The 19,093-nt window shown below is 42.0% G+C and overlaps 1 protein-coding gene across 1 annotated transcript; it reads left to right on the top strand.

Moving 5' to 3' along the window:
* Positions 1–202: 202 nt before the first annotated feature.
* Positions 203–14,445, top strand: rasal3 (RAS protein activator like 3). Its single transcript, XM_080880056.1, has 19 exons — positions 203–1,138; positions 3,199–3,341; positions 3,440–3,518; positions 4,817–4,881; positions 4,988–5,073; positions 5,585–5,714; positions 5,804–5,902; positions 5,985–6,659; positions 6,783–6,927; positions 7,012–7,156; positions 7,245–7,481; positions 7,677–7,878; positions 9,719–9,810; positions 9,884–10,000; positions 10,227–10,392; positions 11,311–11,442; positions 11,532–11,722; positions 12,393–12,477; positions 14,088–14,445. The coding sequence occupies exons 1-19, from the start codon at positions 529–531 to the stop codon at positions 14,193–14,195; spliced, it is 3,507 nt and encodes a 1,168-aa protein (XP_080736182.1). The 5' UTR covers positions 203–528; the 3' UTR covers positions 14,196–14,445.
* Positions 14,446–19,093: the final 4,648 nt, after the last annotated feature.

Below are 19,093 nucleotides of genomic sequence, written 5' to 3' on the forward strand. Positions count from 1 at the left end.
CTACTACTTTGTAACATGCAAAACCACATTTCCCTTGCTCATAATGTGACAGACTGAATCTGACAAGTAGGCTTCCTTTGAGGTCAAGGTGGACAACCTAAAACACACATTTTATTATAACATCTGTGGACATTTCTTTGAGTTTCACACAAATTGAATGCAGATTTGTTTTATTTTTTTTGACAGAACAGGAAGAACGGATGACAGGAAGTATTAAATGAAAACACTGAACTTCTCTGTGTCATTTCATGAGGAAGCCAACAGCCCAGAGAGATGGGAGTAGTGCAGCAGCACAGCAACCACAGGCAGAGCAGCTAAGTCGCGTGTTGTTGATCAACGTTTTTGCAAGACAGGAAATGAGAAACAGACAGTTAGAGGAGATACAGACTACGCTGTCTTCCTCTTGCACACGCAGCAATCTCCAAAGCAGCGGTAAATTAGGAGGGAGACAGGTGAATTCTCTTGTGAAGGTTTTTGATGCGACCTTAAAAAACAGAGAGAATTTTAGTTACACCCTAAAAGTGTGAAATGGGCACTGAGGAGAAAGATCCAGAGCCTGCAGCTCAGCCAGCATCAAAGGAGCAGGGATCACCTGAGAAGGAAAATGAGCCTCCACAAACATCTGAGACCAGCGACCCTCTCAACACATACAAGTGGCATACTGGCTCCAAGGGAACCCTCAATGAGCAGAAAGAAGAAGGAGAAGGAACGCCGGCATCCTCCACATCCACCATGGAAAAAATTCAGAAGGCCTCTAGCAACAAGTGGAGCAAGATGCAAAACTGGCGCAAGGCCTTGAGCGAGGACCCCGGAGAAAAGAATTCATCCAATGGGAAAAGCAGCGATGCAGCCAAGCCTGAAAAAGCCTCCGGAGGAACAAGAAAGAACCCCTTCAGGAGGGCTCTGTCCGAGCCTCCTGGGTCGCTGTTTGCAGCCCTCTCTACTGCCAATTCGGCTCACGCAGGTTCATCCTCTGCTGCAGCCACTTCTGCTGGCACAGAAGCCTCGGGGGCTGCCTCCAGTGACCCCTCACAGAAAGGGGGCGGAGGGGCACTTTTTAAAAAATATCTTCGGAGTGTGTCCCAGAAGCTCAAGAAGCCAAAGCTACAGCCCCGCAACAGCACGCCATCCCTTGCAGGTAAGACTACTACAACAAAAGTACAGCGTACACACAAAGCCCTGCGCATTAAGGTCATTACTCAATCCAAATATTATGTGAAATATCAGAAAATGTTTCCTATTTCCTATTTGCGATCACACGATTTGTGATTTCTTGTTAAGTAGGTAGGACCATTTAATAACACTCAGCAGTATGAGTGGTATGGGTGACCTCTGTCAAAAGTGCATCTGGAAATTTCATCTGCAATGATACTATTAAGACTATTTTAGCATCTGGCTCAGTATTAAACACATGTAGAAATAATTAAAGAGAGAAGCTGAGAATTTAAATAGGCTTACATTATGTGAAAATACATTATAAATATAAATCATTTATAAATCACAAGTAAAAGAGTGGATCTCAGAAATGTTACAGGTTATGAAAGTGATGAAAGAGTTAAATACAGCCAAACACCAGTGAATGACTTTGACACTTCCAAAAATATCTTAAACATCAGCAAACAATTTAAACAAAATGTTGTAAAGATATTTGAGCCATTACCCAGTAAGCTAAACGATAGTGTGATCTCGGATAATGTGACAAATCTGATGTCTATTGATGGCTATTTAAAGTCCCCTAACCTCAAGAAAGCTCTTTTAGAAGATTTGTAGATGCAACATTTACATCCTCAAATAAACAGTAAAAAATGATCAGTACAAAGACAAAAGGAAAGTCTGTAACTGTTGGAATATTTTCTAAACAAACAGTAAGTATAGGCCGAGATTAAAACATTAGTAGTAGCAGCAGTAGTGGTAGTAGTAGTAAATCTGTGAGGCAAGTGTGGAGTCATTGGACAAGCTTAAAATCTAAGCCCTGCGCCCTTCAAGTCTATGTTTAAGGGCTCTCTCCTTGTAGGTAACAGATTTCTCTCCTTCTAAAAAGCAGAACCCAGACAATCGTCATTATCTCATTTCAGACATGAATCATTGCGAGACCAAAACCGCCAAAACAGCAGAGAAATGACCCAGAAATTCAAAGTAACTGAAGAACTGCAAACCAGCACCCACACTTAACTAGATTCACTAACCAACTTCCCCAGCGCTGAGAAACAAATGCATACTAAGAGGTACATGGCTAAAAATGTACAGCAACATAATGTGTTGTTGTGACACAGACGTTTCTGTGCCCCTTATATGAAAATGGTAGGCAAATCCAACCAGAAGCCTACCTGCTGTTCAGATACAAAATATGAACTCTAGTCAGATTTGCACGCACTCCTGTACTTGTGCAGAAACTAAAAAGGAGTGCCCTCAGACAGCTAATACAAATGATGTCTGAACATTTGTCTAATGACATCAGAAACCTCAATCCACCTCAGGACAGATTCAAATAGTTGTACCTATACAGAAGTTCTCTAGACGTCTTTCATCTCAGCTGACAGGAAGTGAGAGAAACATCTGCAACACACACAGACAGATCATGCAGGTGTGAGCCAAATGAGGCATGGCTGCATGAAGAAGATACCATATTTTATTATTAAAAAGAACAAGAAGAAAATATAATTGCTTTAAAAACAAGCATTACTTTCCTGCCACCTTCTGCTCTCCTGGGCTTTTATGCATGTTTTAGTGATGCAATATTATCTTTATGTTCTGCTGGCGTTTCAAGAACAGCATATACTTGATAGTAAGATAATGTAAACATTAAGACGACATAAAAGCACAATGGATGTTGACATCGAGTAAAAAAAAAAAAAGACACAAAAAACCTAACGACAGCCCACAGGATGTGCGCAGGCCTTCATGGCGTGTAATAAAAAAGAGAGACCAATAGCGTCAGTGGCCAAGGCAACACCTCAAATGGGAGTGGCCAATCGCTGTGTGAGATAAGTGTCATTACCAAAAATCAAAAACAAACCAGCCCGGCAGCATACGCCTCCAGTTAAACAGTATCTGTACATCATAAACAATTTACTGTCAGTTCTTCAAAGTGAGAGAAATCAGCACATATTTAGCACGTGATTACATGTGTATACTGACCTTACATGATTGATCAGTATCAAAATGTGTTTGTCTGTGCAACGTTTACTTGAATTGCAGGTTTGAATGAGGTTGTGCCGACACCAGCCGGACCCTGCGAACTCTCAAGACTGCAATGGGTCCCGCCTCAGGAGGTCCCCTTATGGGACATCAGCAACTGTTGCCTGGAAGATGGGCAGATTCTCATTTCCCCAGAGGAAGAGGTACCCACAGATAACAGCATGTTATTTACACTGATTTCAAATCATGTTGTCATAACCACGGAGAGTAAAAAATGCCCGTTTTTGTGTGTCCGTCTTAGCCAACAATGTGGACTCGAAACCGTGTCAGCAGCTGCTTGTCCAACCTCAGCATGCAGAACCTTGTAGACATTGACACAGGTCCGTATACACACGCAAAGCAAACAAAATGATGTGCAGATTAAAATGCAATGAAGAAAAATCATCAAACACCCCCCAGCTTAACTGTTACTGACATCAGCGATGACTATTGCACTATTTCCGCAGAAGACACAGAGGAAATAGCTAAATGTTTGTTCGTGGCAATGTCTGTAAGATCGCTTCCTCTGTGTTTTTTTTCCCTCTGGGGAAGATAGCATCAAGACAGGGTTTTAGCAGTCCAATGAAAATTCGCAGAAAGACAGAGCGAGATGATATAGTCGGTATCTTCCATCCATGCAGTTTATATATTTTGCTTAGAAGAGTGGAGGTGCTGCACTGTGGAGGTGTTCGATTCTGCACCGACTGGCTGAGTGACTCAATCGGCTCTTTTGAAGACGACAGAAAGGAAATGATAAAGACACAGAGACTGAAGTAACAGGGCTTTTGCACACACCTCTGGACTAAATGATAGGATTTAAACGCTGGATTGTTTGTGGTGGGAATTTGGGTAAGCAGCGAAAAGGAAATCGGACACCTGTGTAATCTTGTAATTAAACACATCAATATCGCTGAGTATAAATAAGCAAAAGAGGATATTAGAGATATCAATTTTCTGACTAAAAGGTTAAAATGTTCACACAAAACAGGAAAAATCAAAATGGGAACATTTACGTTTGTTCTATGTAAAGCTGCAGTACACTATGTGTTATTTAGTGACATATGTGCAATTAGTTAACTTTACTGAGATAGGTCTAGCTATCGGATTACAGCTTTAAACCACATCCTGAAATGGCTCATCTGAACCCATCTGGAAATATTAAAACTTTTTGCTTGATGTTTTTGAGAGTCTTCAGTAGAAGTTATTTGTGTTAGATGAGTGAAAAAACACTCATCTAACTGCTTGAAAATTAGTCATAAGATGGTGTGCATAACTACTTATTTTACTGCTTTGTTTTCATATCAGCAAAAAATCACAGGTTATTTAACCCCAGGTGCTCTCATATGACCTGGAAGTCACTTACCGTAATGGAACTTAGCCAATTTTAATTGTATTAATATTCGTGCTATTCCTGCTTCACCAGCACACAATATCTGCTCTAAAGTTAGCCTGGCAACCATTTGATTTGACGCCTGGAAACAACTGACTCACAAAAAGGAAGAAATATGTAGAAGTACTGACCACAAACTCTAAATGGAAACAATGAGTACTGCCTATAATTTCATTTAGTTAAGCCAACTTGTCCTGCCAACACTAATGAAAAACTGACAGAGAATTCCATTTTCATCCCAATCCCTAGAATGCAGCCCCGACCATGGGGGCCAGCTTGGTCCTCGACCAAAGGCTCAAGATGGCGGTGTGAGGGTGAGTGCAGTATGCGCCAGAGACAATCTTTGCGCTAGTTTTCCTTTTCCTGTTGATACAACACATAATTGCCCAAATGCACTGTGTTTGCATTCTTCACCCGTAGGGACTGATCAAGCGACGTCTTGAGAACAAAGCCAAGAGGAATAGCAACACCCAGCTAAACCAACAGGGACTTAACAAAGGACGCAGGTAAAGTGCACTGCTGTGTTTCTCAAAGCAGATATACTGCACTCCATATCCACCTTTGGTCTAAAGTAACTTCTCTCATTGTCTTTCATAATTTAAGGCCAAACTCTTATCTTCAAAAAACCCTGCCTATAATTCATCTATCGTGTTCTTAATCACTTCTTCAACAATAGACTAACCGATCAGTTTCATAGTAAACCTCACTAAAGGTCCAAGAAGCTTGCAAAGAAAGCAACTGGACGTCTTTAAGTTTTGGAAACTTAAGAGTTCAGCATGACCTGGTTGACCTGGTTGAGAGAGAACCTACACACACATAAAACCTCACTAAAGAATAATTCAAACATGTTGCAAATAAAACTTTGCAAGATGTTCTTTTTAAAAACAACCACAGTGTTAATGTAATGTGTCGATGGTAAAACAACCTGCAGGTAGTGAAAGTGTACATTGTGAGTACCTTTGACAAATCTCCATCTCCTTTTTGTGACTGAATTCTTCCACTGTGTTTAATTTTAAGGCTCTATGAATCCCGAGAGTCTGTGTCAATTCCAGTCAGTCCAGTGGGGACACTAGATCTGAGTGCAGACACCAGCACCGTCATCAGACCGGTCCACAGCTCCATTCTGGGGGAGAAGTACTGCTTTGAGGTAGACTTTAAAGGGCACTCCCATAGATTCATTAACGAGTACTGTAAAGTATTCCAGTACCACTAACTGTTAGTTTCAATGTGCTATAGGTGATAAACTCTGAGAACACCCACTGCTTCGGCTGCTCCTCGGCTGCTGAACGTGACCGCTGGATTGAAGATCTGAGACGAGCTGCACAGCCCAACAAGGTGAGCTTTCAGCCGCCGGTCCCACCGGTCACGCAATATTCAAATTGTGTTGTGCTACTAATAACATTCATTATAATCACAGGACAACATCGAGCGCACAGAGAACTCGCTGAGTCTGTGGGTTAATGAAGCCAAGGATCTGCCACCCAAAAAGCGTTATTACTGTGAGGTACACCTGGATGGCACCTTGTTCGCCCGCACGACCAGCAGAGCTGTTGGCAAGCTCCCAAACCGTTCCAGCCTGGCAGCAGATGGCTCCGCTGGATCTTCGGGAGGCCTGGGGGCCAGTGGAGGTGCGACTGGAGGGTGCCAACTGTTCTGGGGAGAATTCTTTGAGCTCGACAACCTGCCTTGTATCTCCCAAATCAGCCTGCACCTCTTCCGGGAAGAAGACCCCAAGAAAAAGCGGCATTCCCGAGACGACTCCAGTCTACACCCTCTGGGAAGCGTGACCATACCTCTAGCTGACATTCGAGGGAGGACCTATCAGGAGAAGTGGTACCCCATCACTCCATATAAGGCGTCAGGCTCAGCAGGGAACAAAGAAGCTCTGGGGCCGCAGGCTTCACTTCGCATAAAGGCCCGTTTCCAGAACTTGCAAGTTCTGCCAATGGAGAAATATAAAGAGTTTGCTGAGTATGTGACTGTGGATTACGTAGAAATGTGCAGAAACTTGGAGCCACTTCTGAATGTGAAGGAGAAGGAAGAGCTGGCAGGAGCTCTGGTCCACGTACTCCAGAGCATCGGCAAGGCCAAGGTAAAGAATGAGATTAAATTTAAAAAATTTTTAATGCAATTTATGAATCAAACGTTATTTTTTCACAATATGTATCAAAAATACAACCAGAAGCATATTCAGAAGTAAGTTTTTATTCCTTAGGAATTCCTCATTGATTTGGGCAACGATGAGGTGGAGCGTCTTGGAGAAAAAGAAGCAATGATCTTCAGAGAGAACACACTGGCCACTAAAGCTATAGATGAATATATGAAGCTGGTTGGTCAGAAGTACCTCATCGACACACTAGGTAGGGCAGATCAGTCGTAAAGGTGGCTGCTTGTATTCAATCGTACTGGGTTTTCCTGAACTCTATGCTTTCTTTTCAATGCAGGAGAATTTATCAACCGTCTATATGCATCGACTGAGAACTGTGAAGTTGACCCTCGTAAATGTCCTGCGGCTGAACTGTCAAGCAACCAGAAGCACTTGAGGGAAACCTGTGAGGAGGTGGTGCAGAAGATCATTGAGCTCCATGGGTGAGAGAAATCAGCTTAACATACAATAAATGATTTGGGCATCTCTCACATTCAGAGATCTCATACTTGACATGCTTCTTTCCACTAGGCCTTTTCCTGAAGAGTTAAACAGGATCTTCTCCAGCTGGGTGGAGGTGTGTGAAGACCAGGGCAAACCGGAGATTGGCCATCGGCTCATCTCTGCTTCCCTCTTCCTTCGTTTCTTGTGTCCTGCTATCCTCAGTCCTTCCCTTTTTGGTCTGACGCAACCGTACCCGGAGCCAAACACCCTGCGTACCCTTACGCTGACAGCCAAAGTCATCCAGAATCTGGCCAACTTCACCTTGTCAGTAGTTTATGTCACGTTTGTGCATTTGTTCCTGAGCAGATTGTTTGCTTTTGTTTGTTTGTTTGTTTTGGCATACTGAAAGACATAATCTGGGAATATGGATAAAGATATTTTTTTGTTGCACATGTACAATAACAATAAAGGGCCTGAAATAAATACCTAAAGTAAATTAAATTTGTTGTTCTTACTTAGGTTCGGGGAAAAGGAGGAGTACATGCTCTTCATGAATGAATTCCTGGAGCAGCACTGGGATGGAATGAGAGGCTTCCTACAAACGGTGTCGAGTGGAGACACTGAGATTGCAATGACATCCTTTGATGGCTATGTGGATTTGCCTCTGCGTTTGGCTGTGCTCCATGGACTGCTGGTGGACATCATCTACCAGAAGGACCAGGTAGGCAGGCAAACATTAGTCCAGTTTGGTAGTTAGTTTTAAAGGAATTGTGTGACTTTTGTATTGCATGGCTCCACTAGCTAGCTTAACCACAGTGGAAGACAATTTATAAGCAGCTATCAGGGGGATACTTATAATTATAGAGTTTATATGAAGATTTCATTTCATTTATTTATTTATTTATTTATAAAGCACATTTAATAACAACAGGGAGTTGACCAAAGTGCTGTACAAAATAACAATTAAACAATGACATTAACAACAACAACAGGTAAGAAAATTAAAAGAAAATTAGATAAGATAAGATAAGATAAGATAGAACTTTATTAATCCCTCGGGTGGGTTCCTCTGGGAAATTCGACTTCCAAAAAGCAAAGCAACGACCGAAGTTACAGTTACAGAATTGTTATATATATATATATATATATATATATATATATATATATATATATATATATATATATATATATATATATATATATATATATATACACACACACACACACACATATATAAATACAGAGACAAATATAAATAAAATATACAAAGGGGATAAATAGAATAAATAGGAATAAAAAATAAAAATACAAGTGAATTGCACATTTCAAGTATTGAGTCTATTGCACTGTTGACTATTTACAAAAAGTATTGCACAAGGTATTGTACAGTGAGGTGAAGAGGCACTACAGCTTAGTTGTTCCCCCCTCCTTTGTCCTCCTGTTTCCCCTCCCTCTCCCCTCCAGAGAGGAGTTAAACAGTTTGATGGCGTGTGGGACAAAGGAGTTTTTTAGGATAAAAGAATTGGTAACTCTCATACAGTTTCGAAAGCCAGAGTAAAAAAATATGTTTTAAGATGCGATTTAAAAAGAGTAACAGTTGGGGCCTTTCTAATGTGGAGAGGTAGATCATTCCACATTTTCGGTGCCAAAACCGCAAATGCCTGATCTCCTCTATGAACCATCCTAGACTTATGTAAGGTAAGGAGCAGGTGATCACTTGATCGAAGGGCTCTAGAGGGCGTATAAAGCTGCAAAAGGTCAGACAAATAGTCCAGTGCCTGGCCATTTAGCACTTTATAAGTCAAAAGTAAGATTTTGAATTTAATTCTAAAACGCACTGGAAGGCAATGAAGGGAAGCAAGCACCGGAGTAATATGTTCTTCACACGAGTCAAAAGGAGAGCTGCAGCATTCTGTACAAGCTGGACTGACTGACACCCACATATAGATCACTTCAGTTATACATGGTGTACTCACGCACTAATTCTACCCTTTAAGATTGTGTTGACAAGATGGAGGCTGTACAGGACAAAAAGCTTTTGCTGTGGCCCCCAAGTGGACTATGGGGGTACTGCAGATAAAGTCACAAGAATGACATAAATAGCTGGATATTATTAGAAGATATAATTTTTTATTTTTCTGACACCCCCCCCCCCCCCCCCATTTTTTTAATCTGTCAGGTGACCTAAGTAAAACTATTGATAGTGAACTACAGACACAGAAGGAAATAATCTTATTCTTGTGATCAGAGCTCTGATTAAAGATAGGGTTTGATTTTTGTTATCTAGTTACACAGATTTAAGAGATTCACAGCTACCCCTTTATCCCATATAAAGATTTGTAAACAGAATCCTAATTCTAACACTGGTAGGTTAAGGGATTAAAAGGCCTTGTAGAAAAAATGTGGTGTGTGTGGTGTGTATCGCTGTGTTGTGTGGTCATAGATGTAGTTTTTCTCTCAAGTTTACCAGAAGCAATTATGTATCCATTCACTATATAAATATACTTATTTCATGCTTTGTGTATAAGTGAAGGTTAACATGCTACTTGTTTCTCCCTCAGCAAACAGTTGACAAGCTGCACCCTCTGCCTTCAATTCTGAACCAAATAACAGAGTCACTAGGCCCTGAAGCACCTCGGATAGATATTAACAGGTATGTTGATTTGTGTGATTTGTCCATCATATTAGTTCTGTTGCATGTTACTAAAACAGTGGTATTCCTGTAGCCAAACAGGACACATCAAGCCAGCGTATATTCCACCTAAGGACTTGAGCAAGTACAGCCCTCTCCAGTCGTCTCTCCAGCATATTCCTCAGGAATCCAAAAGCACACGTGACAACAGGTCAGTTTCAAAGGGGCACAGTGGAGGTCAGACGCAGCTCCTCCCAATGTCAGTGTGGAGGAAGGACTCTCTCAAGCTATTCAATTACAAATTCAGTTTGGGTCAGATAGATTTGATTTTTTTATTCCATTTAGGATCCTTTGTCTGTGCATTTTAAACATTGTATAATGTGTTCATTGGCATTTAAATAATTAACACTGATCCGTTTATTCACCGTGGATGTCAGGAGTCAAAGGAGGAAACCGATCGCCAGAACTCAGAGTGCCCCACACAGACGTCCGGCACAAGTAAAACGTGAGATGAAGAGGCAAACGAGCTCCGAGGCTCTGCCGACATCTGACCAGGAACAGGAGGCGGAGCCCAACCAACCACTTATCTCACCACCAAATACTGTGAGTATAAACAGGAACTGTGAACTGCCTGTAATAGCAACTGAGCTGCGCAGCTCATGTTCTCGTGTTTATGCAAAAAGGACTTCAGCTTTTCACAGAGGAGGCTATAGTTCATACTCTAAAGCCTTTAAACAATAAACAGCCTTGGCCATTTTTAATGACCAAGCATGACTAGATTTTTTACAGAAATAATATGAATCTGTTTTTGTTTATCACATCTCTACTGTATCTTTTGTCTGTGAAAGAAATGTTGTAATATAATTACAACATTAAATGTTTAAAGACACAAATTACAAAACATAATTACATTTATCTTCTTAAGTCTTGCAAAACAACTTTACTTTATTGTAATAAAAGTAGAAAAAAATTAATAAAGTTACATCTGAGTCAGTTTATATATTACAGTTTGCATACGTCATATATCAGTGTAACAGCAAAATACAGATAAATTTGTGACTCTGTAATATTCTAATCAACAACAAAGTACGGTTGTTATCACAGTCAGGCTGTTTTTTTTTTTTATCTGTTGTTACTTCCTTTCTTTTGCTCAAGTTAAATCTGGATCAGATTGTTTCTAGATTTGTAATATTTGAATATTTTATGCAGAAACACTCAAAATATTCAGATTAATGGAATTCCTGAGAGCCGTACATTATTGCAGTACATTGCATTGATTGGAAGTGGACAAACACTTATACTTGCCACACTTATCGGCCAGGTCCAAGTTTTATGAGTAGTGGATAAAAAAAATCATCATAGGAAACATTTTTATGTCTAGGAATATCACAACAGCATACATAAACACAGATCAGGGGTCTTAAGTAGCACCTCTGAGTCACGCTTCTGTAAGTGCACACATATTTTTTCAAGTTTCACTGAGAGGAATAACGCAGGGAGTTTCTGCTCATGTTTTCCCAGAGCGTCTCTGTCAAGCGTGCACCTGCACCGGTTCCCTGGATTAAACCCGGGGACCCCAACCCACCAGGCAGCCACACCCGGCAACCGAGCGAGATCAAGACTGAGAATGAGCAATTCAGCTTACTGGATAAGGTATGGCAAGCCTCCTACATATTATAGTGACAGTGTAAAGTGTTTGCTTTCAATGCTACAGTTTATATGATGTCTACGTGTAATGACAGCATGCTCAGGAGCTGTCAGAGCTTCGCCTGGGCATAGAGCAGGTGACGGAGCGCGAGCTGGACATGGCTAAGCGCCTGGAGGACTTCATCATCCAAAGTCAGGACCAGAATGCAATACTGCAGGAAGAGGTCAACGAGCTCAGGAATGTGCTGGCTATGCGTGAGGAGCAGCTTGCCAGCGCCACCTTCAGGTTAGTCTGTGCATTAACGTGTGTGTGTGTTCCATTTGAAAGTAAACACAAGGTGTGACTAAAGAAATTGAAAAAATCTTTATCCAGTTTAAATTTGGAGGATCTCATACTTAAAACCAGAAGGTCGTGCATCTCTGGACAGTGTTGAGAGCACCTACTATTTTAGATCTCTCAGTGACAGTCATGTTCGATCAGCTTGCACTCGTGCAGTGGGATCTCCCTCCATGTGTCGAAATCTTCTGACCTCTGAATCCTCTTTCTCACACTACACAAAAAGCTGCACACTTGTAAATCACGCTCATGCACCGCTTCAGCTGCTCCAGAGCACTGGCACCAAGGCATCATCCTGTCTTCCCTAAAGTACTGCACCTAAATTCTATAGCTACCTAAAATTTGATCCCACAATGAACCGATCAGTGTTGAGCACACACATTTGGTCTCTAGAAAGGTCAAGATCTGAGGTGACCACACGCAGAAGAAACAGCCAAATTGAAATCAGGAAAGAGTTTTTAGATTTGAGTTTTTTATCGACCAGTTCTCAGAATGTTTTGATCACACCTCATATATTCTGTTTTTAAAGCATGCATTTTGTTTGTGCTTTATCCTGTTCAATCTGCAACCTCAGTGTTTCTCTCTTAACAGCATGTCTTCTTATCTGTGTGTTTTGCAGGCTGGGTGTGATTGAAGAGGAAAGGGAGGAAGATGAGAGGAAGCTGAGTGTTGCCATTGCAGCAGCCGAGAGAGTGAATGTGCTGGTAAGTGAGATGAAGAAAGTCCACTGTCAAAGAACAGTGCTTGTAAATAGTTCACTTCAAGATCCACATTTTATTCTCCTGAACCCCACAGAGCAGTGTGCGCTGGTGCTCCCTGGTGGGCTATGATGGTACTGCAGGTCACCTGCATTTGTTATTCCTCATTTATCTGCCTTGATTTGATCTAGAGCACAGGTGTCGAACTCCAGGCCTCGAGGGCCGGTGTCCTGCAGGTTTTAGATGTGTCCTTGATCCAAGACAGCTGATTTAAATGGCTAAATGACCTCCTCAACATGTCTTGAAGTTCTCCAGAAGCCTGTTAATGAACTAATCATTTGATTCAGGTGTGTTGACCCTGGGTGAGATCTAAAACCTGCAGGACACGGGCCCTCGAGGCCTGGAGTTTGACACCCCTGATCTAGAGAGTATCCGGTATTTTGTCAGTCATCATGAAGGAAGTCCTTATTCTTAGCCTAATGAGTTGATCAGAGATGAGGTTTAAGGGTCCAGTGGGATGCAAAAGATTTTCGCATTTTAAATTGAGATAGAAAAATAGAACCAAACCACTGATTTTTAAAATTTTCAGAAATCAAAAACTTTCTGGTAAAAGAATTTATGTCCATAGAGAGAACGCTAACATAAAACAGTTCACTTAAATTATTAAGTAGTAACATTTAGTACTTTTTTATATAATTATAAATTTAATGGTTTTATTTTCTGTTCTGTTCTGACCTAGTTAGACTATTCTAACATGTGCAGCTACCGCAGGCTTTGGAATTTAGCCTAGGAATACCTACTTTTTTACGCTCTATATGAAATTTAATTTAATTTATGAGCAATATAACTGCATGATATTTATAAATGACACTTTGAGTCATGCTACCAGTAGAGGTGGTCACCTCTCTTTGCAAGCCCATTCAGTGGAGGAGTGAAGACAGCCAGAACTGGCTCAGAGCATCTCAGTCCAGCCCTAGGGGGTCCTTAAATTAAAACGTAGCAAACTAAAAGGCAGAAATATATTCATTAGTCTCTTAAAAACTGTGATGGAATCTGCTATTTAATAACAGAGGGTGCAGGTTATGTTTACTATGCAGGCAAACACAGTCTGCCTCAAATAGTAGAAGCTACCTGTATTACCTTAATCATCAGCAGTCACTGAATTCTCTGAGATTTGTGATTGTTTCATAAACAACAGTGTATTTTATGCCTGATTAAATTAAACCCTCAAAATATTTAACAGAATGCCGGTGACTTTACTTTAGGGGGAGGCCAAAACCTTATACAGGAAAAAGCCCGGATCACTGCTGATAGATAAACATCCTCTGCATATTTCAAACACTGCCTCTATTGTTATCAGTAGGCTAAAAGATTACAGTTTCATATGCTGTAGACCCATAAAAACTGAATATTTAAAAAGCAGTTAAATGCAACTATGCTGATTAAGTTTTATAAGAAATGATCTGAGAGTGGTTTAAGTGTATTTGATGCCCTTTAAACAAGCTAATTTGTATTTCTTAACCAAATATGTTCCCTTTAAGGTACTGGATATTTAAAGTTTAGCGACAGTGGTTGATTTCAGCATATTAACAGCTGTTTTTAATGTGCTCACACAGGAGGAGCAGTTTGCAGGTCTGCTAAGTGACCTTCAACAGCTCAGCGAGGCGTACAAGAGCAGCCAAAACAACACACAGCATCCTGAAAAACCACTCAACACCACCTGAACCCTGAGAAAAAGGGTTACGCTTTGGGCTTCATAGTTTTTATACACATACACACACACACACACACACACACACACACACACACAGCCTGATGCCACAATCATGAATTCCTGGTTAGATATAAGTTTATTTTATAAAGATACCCATAATGAACTCCAGTTAAGGTGAATATGAAGGCTGAAGGATTTGTTCGCATTTCCTCTTTCACTGTATCTCTGCTTGTAAACCCTTTTTTTTAAATAAAAAAAGCTGCTGCCTAATGTTTTTCTATTTAAGGAGTCTATTTTGCATTTGTCATGGTAAGTGGTCTATTTTGTGTCTATTTTAATCAAGAATAATCACTGTAACTTGATTATGATTATGGATTTGCAGGGACAGGTAACCCCAAAATCTATAGTTTTTCTTGCCTGTAGTCATAGACTGTATAAAAAAAAAAGGAGAGCCACTATGATGTTACCCATTGGTTAGTGAAGAGTGTTTTCTCTGTCACCATCTCAGTGTATTAAAACTGTATGGGAAAAATCCACCACAAAGCCAAACAATCAAACAGAAAAGTAATACAATTCTAACAGAAAATAAAAATTAAAAAAGAAAAAAACAAATGAAGAAAAACACTTTAAAATAGGTTTGTAAAAATTTTAATGTGCAAGAACCTTCTGCCCCCAGAAAGCTGCATTAGTCAACTTTGCTGTCAGATAGAATGACAAAATGTAGCCTGGTAAAGACTACAGTATACATATTGAATTTAGCAGTGGGTGGTAGTGTAGAGCAAGTGACAAGGAAAGGACAGCATCAGCAGACGGGTCAAATTTCTTTTAAGTGTACTATATTTCCTTGCATGTCCATTCTACCATTTTAAAACAACCCCGGTTGTCAAAATCTCACTTGTTTTATATAGAATTTTACACACATCTCAATGTCATTATTCTCTACCTTAGAAATAGGTTAGACCAAACAAGATAATCGAAACAAATAAACAGGAATAAAATTATTCATCCAATTGACAGACTCGTTTACACAGCTAAATGATTTGAAAAGTAAAACACTGCATATAGTACAACTCAAACGTTACTTTAAAGAAAATAAACAATACTATCAAAAGGAAAAAACCCTTCATTTGGTTGTGCCCAGTGAATCAATCACTGACCTCATGACCTTATATAAACAGGAAGTGCTGGGTTGGCCCCTCCCACACACCGGCTTTGGATATATGACCAGAACAAAGGGACAGACAAAGGTAAGTATAGCCAAAGCAACATAAGCAAACATAATTTACCAGAAATTTACCTGTCAACAGAAGAAGAGTCAAATCACCTGATGGTTAAGTAGTATTTGCTTTAAAAGAATATGCGTGCATGTAATATAATGCTACCACAAACAAACCCGGGATAGTATTTAGAGTAAAGTTACACCAGCAATATCTAAAATAAAGCGTTACGGCCAACTGTGAAATAACATGGGATAAATTATCAAGATGTTTAAGGAACAAGAGGTAAATAAGTTCTACCACTTTTGGATTTTTGGCTTCACAACCCCCCTTCATGGTTCATGCACGTCGAAGTTCAGTTTGCTCTTCGTGGCATTTCATTCCAATGACACAAAATGCCATCATGTGATGGCGTTGCTGGATCCACTGTCCACCCAGTGTGTGATGACCCTCCTACAGGATTGCCCCCGCCCAAGGGAAATACACCGCTCTCAAGGGCACTGCTTCTGAGGTGCTACTCCCTCTCTGATGAAGAGCAGGCTGAGAAACTCCTCTCTCTCGCGCCTGGGTGATGGTACCGCTCTTGGAGAGCATGCTGTCCTTGCTAGGAACAAATGACGGAGGATTCCTCTTCACCTACCTCTTCCTCTGCCAGCTCCAGTGCGACCTGGCCTTGCCAACTCCCTGCTGCTGGCTGCGAAGGATTACCACTTGCGACTATGGAGCGCCTGGGCATTGTGCAGTGCCTGGGCTTCCCCGTTACAAATGGTGGCCAAATCTGACGGTGGGAGGCGGCCTTATGAGAATTTTCGCTGTCTTAATAACGTCACAGCAAACAATCGCTATCCCATTCCCCACATCCAGGATTTTTCCGTCCATCTTCACGGGACCTTGATTTTTTTTGTAAGATTGATTTAGTACATGGGTATCACCAGGTTCCCATGCGTGCTGAGGATGTCCCCAAAGCCGCCATAATTACTCCGTTTGGCCTTTTTGAGTTTTTGCGCTTGCCTTTCAGCCTGAAAGATGCCACCCAAACGTTTGATGGTCTTGGTCTTGCGCGGGCTGTGTTTCGTTTTTGTATATCTAGATGATATCCCGGCGGCCAGCAGTTCGAAGAGACAGCACACGTCCCATCTGCGTCAGGTTTTTCAGCGCTTGGCTGCATGTGGCCTAATCATTAACCCGTCTAAATGCCAGTTTGGGTTGCCAATTCTAGACTTCCTGGGACACTGTATTTCCGCTGAGAGTGCGGTTCCATTGCCAAAGAAATTTGGGCTGTTCAAGACTTTCCGCTTCCGACATCTATTAAAGCACTGCAGGAATTTTGGGGGATGGGAAATTTTTACAACCATTTTCTCCACAGAGTGGCACACCTGCTGCAGCCGCTATATGGCGCATTGAAGAGTAAAAAGGCTAATGTCTACAAGTGCAAAAAATAGGATGGTTGGTCACCCTACCCCTATGGCCACCCCTATGAAAAAAAATCTGGATGCGCCCCTGCTGCCCGACAGTTTTAAAATTAAAGTGACTGAAGGTGACTAAATAACTGCAAGTGACTAAAAGTGAATAAAGTGTCAGCAGTGTAAGAAGAGTGTAGTTTATGGGTGCGGGAAATGTTCTTATCGGCTGGAGTTAAAAAGCAGAGTGGTTTTGGGGACAAAGGTGGCTCTCCTCCTCTCAGTCCTGCAGGAAATGCAGCGGAGGCGTCGTCCAGAGGGGAGCCATTGAAATGTGGGGTGAAGAATGTGAGTGGGGTTGTTGATGATTTTGGCTGCCTGTCTGAAAACCTGTGCCAGAGTTCTGACAGGCAGGCCAATGATTTTAGAGCACACTGATGCAGTGTGCTGCAGTCTGTTCCTGTTCTGGAGGCTGAGGGAGTGGAAACAGCAGGTGATGGACAAGGTCATGATGCTTTCCAGGAAGGCATAGTAGAAAGTCATGATGGGTGTGCTGACTCCAAAGGAGTTGAGTTTCCTAAGAAGGTATAGCTGTTGGTGGCACCTCCTGAGAATCTCCTCTGTGTTGGCAGAGAATTTCAGGAGGTTGTCAAAGATGCTTCCCAGGTATTTGTACTCCTCAACTACCTCCACTGGCTTCCCATGGATGGTGGTGGTGACTGAAGCAGCCAGATCCCTGTGCCTACTGGAGAAGGTCACCACCATCTCTTTGGTTTTGCTCACGTTCAATTCAAGTTTAGAGCTGTCACACCACTATACAAACTCCTGCAGAGCGGGCCCGTGGTGTCGTGAGGGGCCTGACAGCAGTGACAGGAGAACTGTGTCGTCAGCATATTTCACCAGGTGACAGTTGGGCTGTGTGGATCTGCAGTCATCGGTGTAGAGGATGAAGAGCAGGGGGGAGAGCTCACAGCCCTGGGGGGAGCCAGTGCAGGTGGAACAGAGACCAGAAAGAGACTTGTTGACCTGAACTTTCTGAGTCCTGTTGGTCAAAAAGTCCAAAATCCACAGGATTAGCTGATCATCCAGGTGAAATCAGGTGGAAAGTTTAGTGGCCAGGATATGAGGCTGCAGAGTGTTGAACGCTGATGAGAAATCTGCAAACCGAAGTCTGGCAGAGGAGTCAGGGAGCTCCAGATGTTTGTGGATGGAGTCCAAGATGAAGATTTTGGCATCATTGACACCTCTGCATGCACGGTAAGCAAACTGGAGTGGGTCCATCAGGGGGTCAATTGCTCTTACGATGTGCTGTTTTATGATCTTCTCCATGGCCTTCATCATCAGGGAGGTGAGGGCCACAGGACGGAGATCATTCAGAGACTTTGGGTTGTTTCTTTTGGGGATGGGGATGACTGTGGAGTGTTTCCACAGCTGGGGGACGGTGTGACTGTCAATTGAGTGTTGAAATAGAATCCAGAACACACTTCCTAGTTGCCCTGCACAGTGCCTCAGAACTCGACTGCTAATGTTGTCAGGGCCGGGTGAGCTCTTCTCCCTGGTCCTCCTGAGGGCTCTCACCACATCTTCAGTCCTGAAGGTGAGTGCAGAGCTGCCAGGTTTGAGTGAGGATCTGAACTCTTTAAGCTGGGCCATGTTGTCCGTCTCAAACCTGGTGTAGAACGCGTTGAGGTCGTCAGGGAGGGAGGAGGGGTTGCTGCCCTCCACCTGGATGGTAACCTGGTATACCACTGGCCACGTCGGTGGTCCGACGCACTTTGTGGCCGATGGGACTGGCCTGAAGTGCCTCTGCGCACCTTACACGCTGACAGTGGCCCATTCATTCGTTTTCATTACTGACACTAGATTGCCCAATCAAACCTCTTAAAAGCCCCTCAAGTGTTGTGAGGGGTCTCTCCCCTCCCTTCGCTGTCCGCTAGTGTGCGCCGTGTAGAAAAAGTTAAGCACGAAAGTGGCCAAAAGGTGGAGTAGTAGGCTGAGAGAAAACAATATAAAAAACCAAAAATAAATACAGCAAATGTGTAAAATTAAGGACTGCTGCATCAGCTGCGGAGAAATAAGGAAGCGACTGAGGAAGCTGAAATGAACGTGGTGAGAAATTAGATGGAGGGAGAGATTAACAGGATTCAGGCAAAATGAATGGCTACTTTGGTGAAAAGCTAAGTGTAGCTTTTAATTATTGTCACGTGCTGCATGACTAACCCAACAACAACTGTACCAACCTGATTTAAACCTGTTTCAATACTAGTTATTTGGCCGCCTGGACCAAAAAT

The sequence above is a fragment of the Rhamphochromis sp. 'chilingali' genome (assembly GCF_963969265.1).
Source record: "Rhamphochromis sp. 'chilingali' genome assembly, chromosome: 4".
NCBI classification, from domain to species: domain Eukaryota; kingdom Metazoa; phylum Chordata; class Actinopteri; order Cichliformes; family Cichlidae; genus Rhamphochromis; species Rhamphochromis sp. 'chilingali'.

Bases quoted from the DNA above. Each gene is read 5' to 3' on its own strand.
- rasal3 (XM_080880056.1), top strand. From the start codon at position 529: ATGGGCACTGAGGAGAAAGATCCAGAGCCTGCAGCTCAGCCAGCATCA. The intron at 7,157-7,244 runs GTGAGAGAAATC...TCTTTCCACTAG, and splicing joins AAGATCATTGAGCTCCATGG to GCCTTTTCCTGAAGAGTTAA. The intron at 11,723-12,392 runs GTTAGTCTGTGC...TGTGTTTTGCAG, and splicing joins CTTGCCAGCGCCACCTTCAG to GCTGGGTGTGATTGAAGAGG.